Here is a 16,969-nt window from a genome sequence, read left to right on the forward strand (position 1 = left end):
AAATCACACTTTAAAGAATTTTATGTCAGGACAAAAGACTTCCTCATTTAGCCTTTGCATCACCTTCGGATTGGTCAAGTGATTTTGCCATGTTGACCAACAGAAAGTTGCTTGTTTTGAAAGTGACTTCGGTGTCAGCTGTGCTTCACACATAGCTACACTATTAACAATGGACCTTTTGCAGATCTTTTCTGGTCTGCAAATATTCTCTAAAATTTTGCTAAATGTGACTACCACTTTAAGGCTTCAATGCAAAAACGTGGTTAAAGAAATATAGAAAGGCACGATTAATCCTCATTTGATAAGCAAATCTATGTTATAAAGATGACCAATTACAATTAAGAATGCAATAACTGCATTAACATCATTATTAATGTTGGTTACATTTATAATGCTAGAAATTCTGTCAATATAAGGCAATGGGAGATTTTCAAAATGGCATTTGACATTTCTTTAGAGATATAATATTTAAACATTACATTACAACATTAAAAATTGGCCAAGACTCAAATAATTAACAAAAAAAGCTATTTGGGATGGATTAATTGCAATCGTTTATTACCTGGGGTTAGAGGTCAACAGCAAACCTAACCTGAATGTTTAAAGGATATTAATTGAGGAGAGAATGCACTGGACCTGGTTTCTGTCTTATGATTGATTACATCTCAATGCTGTACGTTCCAGAGAGAAGCTACAACAAAGAGCAGACTTGTGCTAGAACAGCTTTTTATGTTACTGTGGATTTTATGTGCTCAAAGACCTAAAATAATGCATAGTAGTGGGCACAGGACAACACACACCAGCTCAAAACACTTATTCAATCCCCATTTCAGTTTAGCAAGGCTTCAAGGTAATTAAGCATGCAATCATCAAGACTTAAACTGAAATGCTTTTTAAATGAACAGTAGATCAGTGCCAAACACAAAAAAAAAAAAAAAAAAAAAAAAAACAAGCAAAACTTGTTCTGAATGGGTGATACAAACTAAAATGAATATGAGAGAATAAGAAATAAATTAGCATCATCCAAAATCAACCAATACAGCTTAATTTGGATGTGATGATTTCTGTCTCTCTCTCTATATATCTATATATATATATAATACAGTATGAAATAACAGAAGTTTTACAGCTTGTCTACAAGACAATAAAAGACCAACTGTCCTTAGACTGTAAAAATGAAACTAAAGAGGAATCACATGGCACACTGACATTAAAAATAAAGGGCTACGGCACAGCAAGAAAAAACCCTCAATCTTGCCTGTCTATGTGTCCTTATTTAAACCCTGGCCAAGGCTGTGCAACCCCTATGACAGTGCAATTTCTCCACGGCATGACGCAACAAGCCAAAAATCATTTACCTTGATTAACACTAATCAAAAAAATCTTTAAAACAAGGCCATTGATTCAATCACTACAGTGAAGTACAAACAACTAATGCTATACAGCTTGAGTATTAAAGCTTCATCCACACAAGATTAGAAAAGGGCCACTTAGACCTTCAATATTATATCCAATACTACTCGCATCTGTCAGCTCAAATGCACTGTGTGTCCATAAAATACCCAATATATACAGTTAATAACACGGAATAGAATAAATTGGGACACTGCAGGAGAGCTGCCTGCAACATAGTGGATAACTCTGTATAAAACAGCATTTATTGATCTAGTCAGGTTCAAAATAAAAAAATCATGTTTCATGCCTTTATGAATTCCCCTAAACACAAAGGCTGTATCTGAAAGCAAACAATCTGCTTTGCATTTGTAAAAATAAAAATAAGGGAAATTCCCATGTTCCGAAAGTAAGACTATAACATTTTATTCTCTCAAATAAACGTTATCATTATCAAGTTTAACAAGTTTGGGTTCAATAATAATTATGCTTTTGTGTTATTAATAATGCAATTTTTCATACATTTAAAACAGTAAAATTGTTCCATGTTATTACATTTAAAAATTGCTTTCTATTTTAAAATGTGATTTATTCCTGCAATGGTAAAGTTTTTTTTTTCAGCATCCATTACTCGCATCCAATCCATAATCGCATCCAAAATAAAAGTTTTTGTACATGATGTGTGTGTATATTTTTTATGTATATATAAATACAAACACATACATGTATATATTTAAGAATTTTTTTTATATTTTAAATGTATTTATATATAGTATAAAATATGAGAATGTAAATATATTAATGTGAGTGTGTATATATATAAATAAATAAATAAATAAATAAATAAATAAATAAATAAATAAATAATCATTTAGCAGACGCTTTTATCCAAAGTGACTTACAGTGCATTCAGGCTATCAATTTTTACTCAAAATATATACTTTGTGTGTGTGTGTATTTATATATGCATATTAAATATAAACAATACACATGTATTATGCAAACTAAAACTTTTATTTTGGATGCAAATAATCATTTGACAGCACTACATTACTCCAGTCATTGATTCACATGATCCTTCAGAAATCATTCTAAAATTATGATTTGCTGCTCTGGAAACATTTCTTATTATCGGTGTTAAAAAAAAAAAAAAAAGTGTTGTGCTGCTTAATATTTTTTTGGAAACTGATACATTTATTCCAGAATCCTTTGATGCATATATAGTTCAAAAGAACAGCACTTATTTGAAATTAATATATTCTGCAACATTCTAATCTCCTTTGCTGTCACTTTTAATCAATTCAATGCATCCTCACTGATTGTTTTTGAATGATAAACTCAGCACAGCACTTACCCGAGGCCCCCATAGGAGAGGTGGCAGGGGTGACATTTTGGGCATTTAGGCCCAGAGTGTGAGATGGAGCTGGTGGGACAGGCTGTGTTGAGGCCCCGGAGGGCCCGGGCAAGGGCCCTGGAGGAGTCTCTCTCTGTGGGGATGTCAAAGGGGTGCTGAGGGGGGTGCTGGGCTGTGACGTCTGCCCTCCAGCTAACCGGGCCAGTCGCCTTCTACGGATCTAAACAGGGCAGATTAATTACAATTTAATCTAATTACAAATCAATAATGAGCAATAGTTACAATCTGATGACATTAACTGCTCTTAATTAACAAAAACAAGAGCAGACCTTTAAAAGCAAAGAGGGAATTTCTATGTATCAATTGAGACGTTTTTAAGGCAAACAGTAGAATCTATTTAAAGTCCTAAAGCATCATTATTTTCAGCAGTGACAAATCAGCTCTACACAGCTGAGTGAGTCATTTCACTGAGATGGAGAAAGCCTCAGATTCCACAGCAAATACTGTTAGTGAAATGACAAGGATTTTAATGCATGACTGAATGAATCAAAATTGCCAAAAAAACAAAGGTAAAAACCCAGTTAAAATAATTTTCTCATATTTTACATTATCACAACACCTCTCTCCCCAGTCTGGCATGAATGGCTCGAATAGTTCCTGTATCACATGAATGCCCGCCTTCTGAAATACAAAATGTGCTGTGATTGGTTAGCTGGGCCAGTGTGTGTTGTGATTGGCCTCACTCTGCGTCTGGTCAGGAAACGTCATGTCCCTTACCATAGCCGTCTGCCAGTTTCAATCTAAATATTGCATCAAAATTAAATCAATTTGAGCATGATTTAAAGCCGAATGATTGTAACAACTCTTAAGTTTGTCCGCCTTAAGTAGGGAAGTATTGTGATAAAACACTCGTTGCCTTTTTTTGTGCAGCTCGATCAGGTCTTGTCCCATTCGTCGATCTTTTTGACATCACAAATCCCGGAAAATATGCATTGTAGTTCAAACAAGTCGTTCGCTGTAGTTTTTGAAAAGTGATTCCTGTTCAATAAAATATCTCCTTTTAAAGTGTACTTTGAGATTTGTAATTTTGCAGAAGTTTTTTTCTGCTCCAACAGCAACATTACAGACTACCTAAAGTTGAAAAAGTGAACAAGCATAATAGGACCCTTTTAAAACACAAAATTGCTTTACTTATCTATTCTGTATATATATTTTGATCAATAAATTATCGATTATTAGTTTTGATGAATATAAGACGGCTGATGAAAAACAGTTTGAACCAGCTTAAGATGGTTTGCTGGTCTTAACTGTTCTCCAAGCCTGACCAGCTCAAAAGTGAGACCAGCAAACCTGCATAGACTGGTTTAAGCTGTTTATCAGGTCAGAGCTGGGAAGAGTTTGGTCTTAATTTACAGCAGAACAACTAAACACAAAGCCCTGACTCTAAATACACACCAGTGCCAAATAACAATATCCAAAACCTGAAACCAAGAGCTTTATGGGATAAATTGCACTTGCAATAAATTTTACCGTAAAATACTACGTTTTTTCCAGTTAATCCAAAGATTTTAAGCGTCAACAGCTAACCCCATGATAAATACACTGACCTGACGCCTGACAAAAGCTTGTTGCGCATGATGTCAGTTTCTAAACCTGATGCAATTTGGTCAAATGCATACCCTTGTCAAAGGTAACCTAGATAATTGTATATTTTATCACGACTGTAAGTTAAATTGAGCAAACATCTGGTCCAAAATGATTTTTACTTCTTGACACGACAGTCTTTCAGCCATTTTGGATTCCCAGTGAAGAAAATCTAAACAAAATAAATGTTAACTTGTCCACTGGTTACATGCTCCCCAGCGACTAAAAACGACAAGGATGTTGTTTTAATTGTGGAAATAAAGAATGAGAAAGAAGGAGATGATCGAGGCTTGTGGCAGATGCAGTTTGTCAAACGTATCACTTGCTAACGAGCTGACTGGAAAATAACCTCCATATTTTCATTTAATTCTTCTATATCGGCGCTTAAGTGGCACAAAATGAGATTCTTCACATAGCCTCATATTTCCAAGCGAAATTAATTTAATCTGGATATGCTGAGCTGTTAAATCGCCGGTGTCCTGTTAGCTTATCCCATCATTACTGCGATTGAAAAAGAAGGTGACAATGACAAGCCAATAAGCCTTTAACAAAACACACCAGTCATGCCATAACAGAAGCAGTTTCGACTAGAAATACATTAAACTGTGTGAAAATAGCCTCACCTCTTCAGGACTGAGCTGCTCCATTGCCTTTCTTTTAATTTTCAGCTTAATTATGTTGCTAGCCAGTCAGCTAGCTTCCTTATAAACACCAAAAGTGCATAGTCTGAACCATAAAACAAATATAAACGGGCTTGTGATTGTCTAATTTGAATCTTTATATTAAAACATCAAACGTGCGTGGCTGTTTTTTTCCTATCGGGGAGGGTTATCTTCGCTTTCAGTTAAGAATGAAACAAACACAAAAGTATTATTCGTCAAAACACCGACGCGGCCATTTTGGATCTGGGGTCACGTGACGCGAGATCGACACATTCCAGGCTGCGGCAGTTCTGGAAACTGATTTCACTGCTGAGGCGACCTCAAGAGACTTGTTTTCTCCACAACCAACTCTTATTAGGTTGAATAAAAGCCTACTCATACACCCAAATACAGCCATTATATAGCTTACAAAGGACTAATGATGACAGCAATTCTATTCACGCTTGAATAAATAAATAATAAATAAAATATATTGCATAATTTGGACTCAAAAAGTGATGTAGTAAGCATTATTCGATCCATATCTTTATCTATTTCTTTATCGGCTAATTTTATTTCTTTATAAAGTTGATCATCTTTCTGCTTCATTTGTAATTTAATAATCCCCAGGATAAAGACGCCACAAACCAGTGATTGACAATAAGAAAACAAGTCTTTTGACGGGCTTTTTTTCATATTTTTTACAGACTACTCTTTTTTTCAAAGTATATTAATAATTTATTTTGTAAACTGGCTAAATGACTGTATTTGTTGCTGTTTTTAAAAAAAAGAGATGATGATGATGGTTTGTTTCAAATAAAGTTTCATGTTTCAAAGTTTATTGCACAATAAGGGACATTCAAGTAATTGAACAAGGTGTAGAATTCAAGTAATTGAATGAAGTGAAGTGAAGTGTGCATATTTAGCTATCACATACATAAACAAAAAACTTTAAATCTTAACACGATTATGAAAAATAAACAAAAAATAAAACTAAACCAGTTACAAAATGTTTAAGTATTTAAAAAGAGGCAATAATATTTAAATAATGATTCTGGCTTGCCATTACATATAGCTACATTTCTGTGAATGTGGTTCTTGTATTAGAAACATGATTATGCAATCGTGGCACAACCACTGACAACATTCAATGTTTCCAGTGAGGAAGCTGCTGTTGTCTTGATTTCTGTTTGTTCGCGGTCTTAAGGCGCCCTCTAGTGCCAATATACACCATGCTCCTAGACACTGGCTCAGTCTGCAAGCCTCTCACTGAATGTGATTGATTAGTCAGGCTTGGAAGCAGAAGCTGAAACTCATAGTTCTTCTTCTTTCTTCACATTCCTCTGACTTAGAAGTGTAAGCCAATTTGTTTACATCAATAAACTTTTTTTTCACAGCAAGCGCCACAGCAGGACCTCAAATGACCCGTTTGAAAACTTGCTTGCAGACTTGATCTTCACAGTGCAACTCCTATAAAAGTGTTGAGAGGTATGAGTGTTAGTGTATTACATCGATGTGTATTACAGATATTTTTAGTGTAAGATGCTTAATTCCACATTTACCAAATGGAGTTTGTCGTCCTCTATCCAGTGTGCCCAACCTCTGTTCTTCTTCTCGCCCTTTTGAATGCACACCAGTTTGTTCCCCTCCCATGTCACCAGAGACTAGACAAATAGATTTAAGTTTTTAATTTAAGTGCATTCTCCATATCACCTTTCCAGCAAACATTTGTATTCAAACTGCCTAAAGGGCTATGTCTGACCATCAGTTTTCTACTATGAAATATGTTCTATCGAATGTCATGAAAATAAATTATATATATAAATAATTTAACACTTCATTTTACCATGTTGTTGTTACATGTATTTACTATAGTAATAACAGTAAATTATGTGTTGCAATATAATGATAAAACTCTGTAATACCTTGCAGCGTCTGACATCCAGCCCCTTGGTGAACTCTTCGAACTCCTCATTGACTCTGAAGGAGAAAGTGTAGTTTCTGAAGGTGCTGAGAGTCTTGACGACATATTGATCCCCCACCTGCTCGATCACTTTACGATGTTTTAGCTTCAGGGCAATCTTGCGGGTGTACAGACTGATCCCTGTGACAAGAAAGTTTAGGATCTATTATTGCTGACAACAATAAAATGCAAGAGAATTGTAAGCAATAATTAATTTCACAGGAAGAAGAATGCACTCTTACCTAAAGCAATCATGTATCCCTCAAAGTTGACATTGCTCACCACTTCCCAAGTACCACAGAGGCTTACAGGCATATTGTTAACCGTCTGCAAAATATTCCAGTAGTAAACAATGTTTAAGGTATGACAGACAGAAGGATTCCAGCGCTTATATGTGTTGTTACCTGAGTGGGCGGTGCTTAGTAGTCTACGTATTATAATTTGCACGTCGTCAACTCTTTTAAAGGTCATATCTTATGTAAAGTTAAACGTGTCTGGTAAGTTTTTGTGTGGAAATAATTCGACAAAACACACCCGTAAACACAATAGCACCTGTTCAGATGCTAAGTAAAAAAAAAAAAAAAGCGGTATATTACAAAAGATAAGATATTCACACTCATTTTACTTTCGTTTACTTCGTTTGCATGCCTTCCATTTTTTTGTTCTTCCTTGTAACTTGAATGAAGGTTTCTTGCCAGCAAAAAAAAAAAAAAAGTCCCATGACTGTCAAGGGATCCCGCATACGACATCACCATCATCTTCATCATCATCATCTTCATCATCACATGAGCGCCACAAAGAAAAACAATCACGCACGTGAAATTACTGTGAATTTCTTAACAGATGATAAATATAGAGACCGAAACTTACTATTTTGAGCATGTGAGGATGAATAGGTGTAGCTACAATTGAATTAAGTGGCATTATAGCCTCTGGATAAAATAAATCTGCTTAAAATGTAGGTTATTGTGGATCATCTGTTAAAGCTTAAGACATCATTTGTAAATCGCATGACTGATTAATCAAATCAGATCACAATAAACACAACTACAAGGTGTCAAATGGGTCTTGGAAGTTCATATTACACCTGCTAAGATGGTTTTATTATATGCAAATGCCATCAACCAAAGTGACACAATAAATGCAAAATAAATATTTTAGTCATATTAGTTTAGTGAGTCAGGGAAGCTATGTCCTGTCACTATGTAATGTCCTTTTCATGTTTAGTATTTCTACATTTTACCAGGTCACAAGGACATGCCTGAGGGAGAATAGAGATGACAATGGATATGTTTAAGTGTGAACTTCACAGGAAACAAACTGTTTCACTATATGCAAGGAAGACAGAAAGTTTCTGTTGTTGTAATCATGTTATTCCTGGGAATTCCCACTTTTAGTCTGTGCGTGCTAAAACAAAAGGCCTCTTAACTTAGCACTGATCTTACAGGTCTTCAGATTAAGATCATGTTCTGTAACTATGAAAATGCTCGAAAGAGCTTCAATGTCAAATTGCTGTTCTCCACATGCCAAGATGTCAGCACTAAAACACACAGATAATATATATATATATACATATATGTGTGTGTGTGTGTGTGTTTAAATGTCACTGAGCAAATATCATAGCTTGAATTCTAGAGCAACCTTCACAATGACCCTTAACACTTGTTATATTAGCATTTTTTAAAAAAGATTACAGATACGAATTAGAATAAAATAACTTTACTTTAAGGGACATGTAAGTACTGAGTAATATTAATCAAATACATGTACTTATTATATGTTAAGGGTTAGGATTAGGGTTACTGCATGTAATCATGCATGTAATTAGGCATGATGTATTGTTATTATAATCATAAGGACATGTAACGTGTAACAAGAACACCTTAAAATAAAGTGTTGACAAAAGAGAAAAGGATGATTGTAAACAGATTTTTCAATTATTAGCACCCAAAAATGGAAGAACATTTATTGGAGGCAAACAGTGAGCTTAAAACTCAGAAATAACTGACCAAAATTCCTCTTCTAAAAGTGATTTTCTACATTTGGTAGTAAACTACAATAAACGTAATTATATGAATGCATCAATCTTTATTACAACGGAGTCAAAAAATATTAAAAAAATTTTTTTATCATATATTATTTATCATACTGAATCATTCATCATACAATGCAAAGCAATCACTCAAAACCAAAATTAACTATGAATCAAGTGTCAGTCAAGTTCTGTGGGTGACAGACCAGCCCTCCATCAAGGACCACAAACAGAACAAGAAACCAGCTCAAAAGCAGCAGAACATCAGTCTAGTTGCTGCTGGTGTATCTCTGAAAAGGGGCAAGGATAGCATTAGCATTCTTCTGCTCGCTCTCAACGCTATACAGACTGTGTTCTTGAATGTAGCGCACCACAGGGTCAGGCAGCAGGTAGCGGACACTCTGTCCCCTGCGTAGGGCACGGCGCACATGGGTGGCTGAGATCTCATTGGTCACCCATTCCCGAACCATATGGATGTTCTTACGGTGTTTGTATAGCACATCAGACTGATTGATAAACTTCTCAGGGTCACTGCCACATCTGGTGATGCACGCCACACCGTAGCGACCCACTATCTCCTCAATGTCCTCTGGCTTCCAAAGGTCTTTGACACCAAATGACTCCAGCACATCAGCACCACACAGGAGGTTCAGGTGAGGGCTGTCTAAAATATAGATTAATGACAATGATACACATCATATTAGTGATACTGACTTATTTAATCATGGACCTTTTTATGAAAGTCATGAGTCTTGACTTGAAAAATGTGCTCCTTTTCAAAATCATTTGGGCAATTATATTATAATTATATTTTAGCTTATTTAAAAAAAAATTAATTTATAAGTTGCACTACGTTTAAAAGTTTGGAGTCATTTATTAAAAATAAATAAATAATATTTAATCAGCAAGAATACACTGAATCAAAAGTGACAGGAAAAAATATTTATAATATTACAAAAGATTTTTATTTCAACTGAATTCTATCCTTTTGAACTTTATATTCATCAAATAATCATAAAAAAAATGTTTCCACAAACATTTTACAGCACAACAGTTTTCAACATGGATATTAAGATATATTTCTCGCACATTAAATCATCATATTAGAATGATTTCTGAAGGATCATGTGACCCTGAAACATCAAAGAGATTAATTAATGTTAGGATTTAATCATTGTTAAAATCCCATAGGAAACACAGGTCTGTTCTCATAAAGCATTTCTCCCTTTTCTCTTCATTAGTTGCTTCAATTCTCACTTGTTACACTTATACATTTGCTTCAAAGTGTTCCACTTGCAGAGGAATGCTGTCAGACAGTGCTGAGAGATGCAGATCGTGCTGAACTGTGTAAACACTCATAAATATAACTCACTGTACATTGTTTCTCTGCTGTCCCAAAGGCTCAACAGCCATTAATTGTATTGAATGTTGTGAGGTATTGTGACATTCTAAGTTAAACACCCTTTTAGCCGCCCTGAGCAGTAGGAACAGTTATCCTTTGAAGGATTATTTTATCATACCTTCTTTTGTGTTAATATTAGAAGAGCTCTGACAGATGATTGTATTTTGCTCTAGCTTTCTCCTCTTCCCACACACCACTGTATCCACATCATCACTGTTGTTCTCGCTGGAAATAAGGTCTGCATGGTGCCTAGTAAAGATCAGACAGATCTGATTAAATGTCAATTTGGCATAAAACGTGACATAGTAGCGCATCAAACATGACGTCCAAAGACACAAGATCAGATGTGACGTGGAACTCATGCCAAAAAAAGAAAACACGACAATACTTGCAAAACAAAATGGGTGTGTCAGATTTATCTTTCACTTTCCTCAAAATAGAATCACATGATATTAAGATGTTCCCACCGAACTACTTTGGCTGTCTCCACCCACTCTGGCTGCTGGCTCTCCCAGTCATCCACTGTGATCCAATCAGAGTTCAGCGTGGCTAGTCTAGCCATCTCTAACCGATGACGGACTTCTATCAGACCTTTCTTTTTATAGCTATCTCCGACTGGAGAGATTATGCCTTTCACCACTCTGTATCTTCCTAAATCCACAGAAAAGTTATGTATTTTAAATATGTATTTTAGATACGTGATAACACAATAAGGCATAGTTAACCCCCCAAAAAAACATTTTATCATCATCACTTACTCGTCCTCGTGACATGTTGTTCCAAATGTGTATGAATTTCTTTCTTCTGTTGAACACAAAATAATATATTGCAAAGAATGTTGATAACCATACAGTTGCTGGTAGCCATTAACATCAATAGAATTGTATCCCATACTATGGAGGTCTGTTTTGTTGTTCTTTTGTTTTCAACTGGAGAAAAACTCAAAACAGGTTTGGAACAACTTGTGGGGTGAGTAAATGACGACAACATTTTACCAGCCTATACCTTTAACACATCATTAATTTAAAACCTACCAGTGTCTTCAAGGTGATCCCGAGCCAGCTCGAACATCCGCAGGTGCATGTTTGTGATGGGGTTGAAGGACCCACATGCCAGCAGCACCACTCTGGTTTTCTCTTGTAATGACATTGATCATATACAAAATGCTGTCTGCAGAAAAAAAGATATTTTATATATAAAACACATATACAAATTATTATTAATAATAAAGGTTTGTTTCTGGAGGTATTTTAGTTCTAATTAAATATAAACTTATATATAAATTGAATGGATATCGCAACTAAATCTCGTTTCAAGTCTCGAAAGTGTAGGTATCTTAGTAATATAGCAGCATTACTACTATAGTTCATGAGAAAACCATGTAATAAATAACTACTCTTAAAGATTCAAACGGGTTTAGGGATGATATTATATAAAATAAAACGCCATTTCACAAATATGCGCAATAATATGTAATGAAAGCTGGACTAATGTTAAACGTGTTTACTTCTTACCAATGCAACACACTTGTCTCGTGCTTCCTATTTATCTGACTGCCGTGTGTTTCAGTAAAACTTCACCGACTTTATTAAAACAACGGATGAAGCGAATTATTGCTCTTTAGTAAACAAACAGCAAGACCGACAAAATGTGAAGTTTTGATACCTTGTCGTGATACCAATGCTGTGGAACAAATCCGGAATACGCTTGTGATCAGGGTTCTTCTTCTTCTTCTTCTTCTTACTTTTTTACGGCGGATCGCAGACAGATACGTGCATTACCGCCACCTATCTTGGAAATGGACCATTAACACTTCCTATACTATAACCTCTCACCAACATAACACCCTTTATTTACCCGCACAGAGGCTTCATAGAGTTTCATCCGGCGCTGCGTGTTCAGCTCCTCCGTCCACTCTCAGCCCCCATGACAGAGGAGAAAAAAAAAAAAAAAAAAAAAAAACACACCCTAATTTAAATGCGCTTATTTAACCCAGTATTTCCCAAATATTCTACCATTAGATTTATTATACTCCTATCTGACTTTAATACATTTTGAATTGTAAACTTAACTCCTATATTATTTAATTCCTCCTTCAACTCTTTCCTTTCAACATTATATCTCCTACAGTGAATTACTACATGCTCAACTGTTTCACTAACTTCACATGCCTCACATAAATCTGTTGGACTCTTACCTATTAAATGCAATGTACTATTCAATCTTGTATGCCCCAATCTTAATCTTGTAATCATATTCTCCTCATACCTACGCCTACCTGATACTCTTCCTTTACCCACTATTGGCTCTATTTGATGCATATGTCTACCTTTTATTTCATTATCCCAATATTGCTGCCATATTTTCAGAATATTCTTTTTAATAATTGACTTAATTTCTGACCTACTAAATAAAATCGGTATATCTACTATATCTCTTTCTATTGCCTTTTTTGCTAATGCATCAGCCTCCTCATTACCTCTCAACCCAATATGTGCTGGAACCCACAAAAACTGTACTTCTAAACTAGCTTGTTTGATTGAATATAATTCTTGAATTATCTCTATTACCATATCCTGTCTGGTTTCTGACTTCATCTCCTTCAAACTTATTAGACCTGAACTACAATCTGAACATATTACTGCCTTGGATATTTTAACTTCCCTAATCCACCTTATTGCCATAATTATTGCAAACATCTCTCCAGTATACACCGATAAACAATCTGATATCCTTTTATTCTTATACACTTTAACCTTTGGAATAATGAATGCTGAACCCACATGATCAGTTTTTGGATCCTTTGAAGCATCTGTAAAAATGTGCATATATTCCCCATATCTTGACCCAATATACTCCCTTACATTATATACTTCTATTTCATATGAACCTTCCTTTTGTCTTTTTCCTAATAAACTTAAATCTACTTCTGGTTGGGGCATAACCCATAATGGTACTGGAGATAAAGGAATTATTGGAGCATATCCAACCTCCTCCAATCTCATATCTCGAACTAATTTCCCCACACTCCATCCAAAACTATTACACTCTCTCTTCTCATGTTCCCAACTAGGACTCATTACTTTCCTTGTTGGATGATCTTCTCTCTGTCCTCTCAAATTTGCCCAATAAGATGCCATTAATTGCTGTCTTCTTATCTGCAAAGGCATTTCACCCATCTCCACCTGAAGAGCCGAAACTGGAGAAGTTGGATATGCTCCGCAACAAATTCTTAATGCTTGAGATTGAATTCTTTCTATTTTAACTAAATGAGATTTATTTGCAGAACCATATACAATACAACCATAATCCATTATAGATCTTATCATAGATATATATATAGTTTTTAAAGCCAATCTATCTGCTCCCCATTCCTGACCTGAAATACATCTCATTACATTCACAACTCGCTTACATCTTCCAACCATTTTCTCAATATGCTCTTTCCAAGTTAATCTAGTATCAAACCAAACTCCTAGAAATCTTACTGTACTTACACGCTCTAACTCTTTTTTGTATAATTTTAACTTAACATCCATATTCCTCCTCATTTTAGTAAAAACTATTATTTTTGTCTTTTCCACTGAAAACTTAAAACCATTTTCCCCTGACCACTTTTCTACTCCATTTAGCGCACATTGCATTTTCTTTATGTTATACTCTATATTCTTTCCTCTAAACCAGATAGCCCCATCATCAGCAAACAATGATTTCCCCATACTTCTATCAATCCTTGAAAAAACATCATTTATCATAATAATAAATAAAAGTGGACTTATTACACTGCCCTGAGGTGTACCATTATCAATTATTCCACTTGAAGATATAGCTCCACCCACCTTTACTCTAATACTTCTTCCAATTAAAAACTCTTTAATCCAATTATACATTCTTCCTTTTATACTCATCTTCTGTAACTTTATTAGTAACCCCTCTTTCCACAACATATCATAGGCCTTTTCTATATCAAAGAAAACTGCAATTACACTTTCCTTATTTATAAATGCCTTTCTTATTTCATCTTCTAATAATACTATTGGATCCATAGTCCCTCTACCACACCTAAACCCACTTTGATAAGAAGAAAACCAGTTCATTTTTTCCAAATGATAAGTCAATCTATCTGTTACCATTCTCTCCATTACCTTACATAAATGAGAAGTTAAAGCTATTGGACGATAATTTATAGGATTACTTGGATCTTTCCCAGGCTTTTTAATAGGTATAATTAATGCTTCCTTCCAACTTTGGGGAATTATACCTTCCATCCATACTCTATTATAAAATGTTAAAATCACTTCCAAAGAAATTTCACTAAAATGCTTCATCATACAGTAACTAATTCCATCCCCTCCTGTAGTAGATTGTTTCATTCTTCTTACTGCATTCTTTAATTCACTCATAGAAAATGATACATCTAACAAATTATCTTCAGCCTCCTTTTTCTTCTTTATTTCAGAATATTCCTTCATCACACAGTCTCTCATTTTCTTACTCTGTTCTGTCAAATTCTCTGAGCTATTCACTTTAATAAATGCCTTTAAAAACATTTCCACTTTATCCTCATCCTCCACAGCTATTTCTCCCTCCATACTTAAAACTGGATATCCATTACTCTTTTGAATCCCTTTCATTTTCTTAATCATGCCCCATACCTCCTCCACTGGTGTATTCTTCCCTATTTCATCACAATAAGCCATCCAATACTCTTTCTTAGTTTTCCTTACAATCTTCCTTACCTCAGCTTGTGCTTTTTTATACTCTATTAAATCTTGAAAATTATGTGTTTTCTTAACTATCCTAAATGCTTTTCTTTTCCTTCTTATTGCACTTGCACACTCTTCATTCCACCACGGAACTATCTTATTCTTCCTACCTCCTTTCCCTTTTGGTATATATTTATTTGCTGCTCCTTGAATGGCATTAACAATATCATCACTTATCACTTCTACAGATCTATCTGATTCTATTATAATATTCTTTAATCCCTCTTCACTCAGACTCATGAATTCTTCCCACTTTGCTTTATCAAACCTCCATCTACCAATATTTCCTTGACTCACCTTACCTCCTCTCACATTTACACTAACATATATCATTATTGGATAGTGATCACTTCCAATAGTATCTTGTCGCAATATTTCCCACTCAGCACTCCCTGCAATTGAATCAGACACCATTGTTAGATCTAGTACAGACTCTTTACCTGTAGCCACATCTACTCTAGTACTACCCCCATCATTCAGACATACCAAATTCCTCCGATCTATCACATCTTCCAGCACCACTCCATTACAATCTGTCACTAAACCTCCCCATAACATACTCTGTGCATTAAAATCCCCACACCAAATTACCCTTTCTTCATTAAGACCCTCTATTTGTTCTAACTCACTCAACACTAATTTCTTACAAGGATTATAAAAGTTTATTATTACATACTTTTTTCCATTCACCCATACCTCCACTACAACATATTCTTGTGCTACACCTTTGCCTAATGATCTATATTGCATTCCTTCCTTAATCAGAGTAATACACCCTCCACCATTACCCTCCTCTCGATCTCTCCTCTCACTCACATATCCTTTAATAACAAAATCAAATCTAGGTTTAAGCCATGACTCTTGTATACATATCAGATCCGGTTTAACTTCCATCTCATTAATAACACTTTTAAACTCCAATCCATTAGCCACAAGACTTCTCGCATTCCATTGTAAAATTAAAATCATCCTATCCAAACCATGCTTCCTGACTTGACTGTGTCTCATTAATCAGCCCATCCCTAACCATTACCCATGTTATGTCCTTAACTCCCAAAAATCTCTCTGCTGCCTTGACTATAATTTGAATCTTAGCTGTCTTCTTTTCAGTTTGTGCAGTACAATTAATTACTTCAGCTATGAACAACAAGAAACTAACTTTACTTACAATCATTGTCTCTTCTGTAATCCTATCTTCCACCTCTGATGGTTCCTCACTTCTCCTCTCTTTTTGCACATCCCTCTCTCTTTCCTTCTCTTTATTCCTTGTATCAACCACTTTAACAGCTTCTGCATATGTTATATTTCTCTTAGCTCTCTCATTCTGTACCTCAATTACTCTCTTTCTCACCTCACATCCTCCATACGCAACACTATGATCCCCTCCACAGTTACAGCATTTTGGTCCTGCTCCTTCACATTTGCCATAATCATGCTCCCCCCCACATCTTGCACATCGTTTCTTAGCCTTACACACCATAGCCACATGCCCGTATTTTTGACAATTATAACATCTTAAAGGAGGGGGCACAAAAGGCCTTACTGAGTAACTGATAAATCCAAGCTTGACCTTATCCGGCAAAATTACTCCATCAAACCTAAGCTCCACTGAAAGGCTCTCCACTCTATTCCCCTCTCTGTTCATAAACAATCGCCTAGCACCCACTACTTTCCCTCCGTTGATATTACTTTTAAGTTCTTCCATAGATACTCCTAATGGCACTCCAGATATTACTCCACTTACCCACTGCCTCTGTCCTACAATCTTACTACTC

At 35.3% G+C, this 16,969-nt stretch overlaps 3 protein-coding genes across 3 annotated transcripts in view; all 3 read right to left on the minus strand.

Moving 5' to 3' along the window:
* Positions 1–5,336, minus strand: part of LOC132118301 (ubiquitin conjugation factor E4 B-like) — a 28,513-nt gene extending 23,177 nt beyond the window's left edge. Inside the window, 2 exon segments of the mRNA XM_059528052.1 lie at positions 2,747–2,966; positions 5,014–5,336. Of these exon segments, the coding sequence (XP_059384035.1) occupies positions 2,747–2,966; positions 5,014–5,037 (244 nt within the window). The 5' untranslated portion in view covers positions 5,038–5,336.
* A 1,098-nt stretch (positions 5,337–6,434) lies between these two features.
* Positions 6,435–7,390, minus strand: LOC132118305 (retinoid-binding protein 7-like). The gene is made up of 4 exons (XM_059528058.1): positions 7,237–7,390; positions 6,957–7,135; positions 6,594–6,695; positions 6,435–6,501 (listed from the first exon to the last, which is right to left on the minus strand). The coding sequence occupies exons 1-4, from the start codon at positions 7,307–7,309 to the stop codon at positions 6,448–6,450; spliced, it is 408 nt and encodes a 135-aa protein (XP_059384041.1). The 5' UTR covers positions 7,310–7,390; the 3' UTR covers positions 6,435–6,447.
* Positions 7,391–9,062: 1,672 nt separating this feature from the next.
* Positions 9,063–12,140, minus strand: nmnat1 (nicotinamide nucleotide adenylyltransferase 1). Its single transcript, XM_059528053.1, has 5 exons — positions 12,094–12,140; positions 11,463–11,598; positions 10,896–11,079; positions 10,547–10,677; positions 9,063–9,690 (listed from the first exon to the last, which is right to left on the minus strand). Exons 2-5 carry the CDS (start codon positions 11,575–11,577, stop codon positions 9,296–9,298), a joined length of 825 nt encoding a protein of 274 aa, XP_059384036.1. The 5' UTR covers positions 11,578–11,598; positions 12,094–12,140; the 3' UTR covers positions 9,063–9,295.
* Between the last annotated feature and the right edge of the window lie 4,829 nt (positions 12,141–16,969).

Source organism: Carassius carassius, chromosome 37, assembly GCF_963082965.1.
Source record: "Carassius carassius chromosome 37, fCarCar2.1, whole genome shotgun sequence".
Taxonomy (NCBI): Eukaryota; Metazoa; Chordata; class Actinopteri; order Cypriniformes; family Cyprinidae; genus Carassius; species Carassius carassius.

Excerpts from the sequence above, each read along its gene's own strand:
- LOC132118305 (XM_059528058.1), bottom strand. The coding sequence starts at position 7,309 with ATGCCTGTAAGCCTCTGTGGTACTTGGGAAGTGGTGAGCAATGTCAAC. Across the intron at positions 7,136-7,236 it reads GGGATACATGATTGCTTTAG|GGATCAGTCTGTACACCCGC; the intron begins GTAAGAGTGCAT and ends TTCTTGTCACAG. Across the intron at positions 6,502-6,593 it reads AGGACGACAAACTCCATTTG|GAGTTGCACTGTGAAGATCA; the intron begins GTAAATGTGGAA and ends ACACTTTTATAG.
- nmnat1 (XM_059528053.1), bottom strand. The coding sequence starts at position 11,577 with ATGTCATTACAAGAGAAAACCAGAGTGGTGCTGCTGGCATGTGGGTCC. Across the intron at positions 11,080-11,462 it reads GGATCACCTTGAAGACACTG|GAAGATACAGAGTGGTGAAA; the intron begins GTAGGTTTTAAA and ends CTGTGGATTTAG. Across the intron at positions 9,691-10,546 it reads TAATATTAACACAAAAGAAG|ACAGCCCTCACCTGAACCTC; the intron begins GTATGATAAAAT and ends TCTATATTTTAG.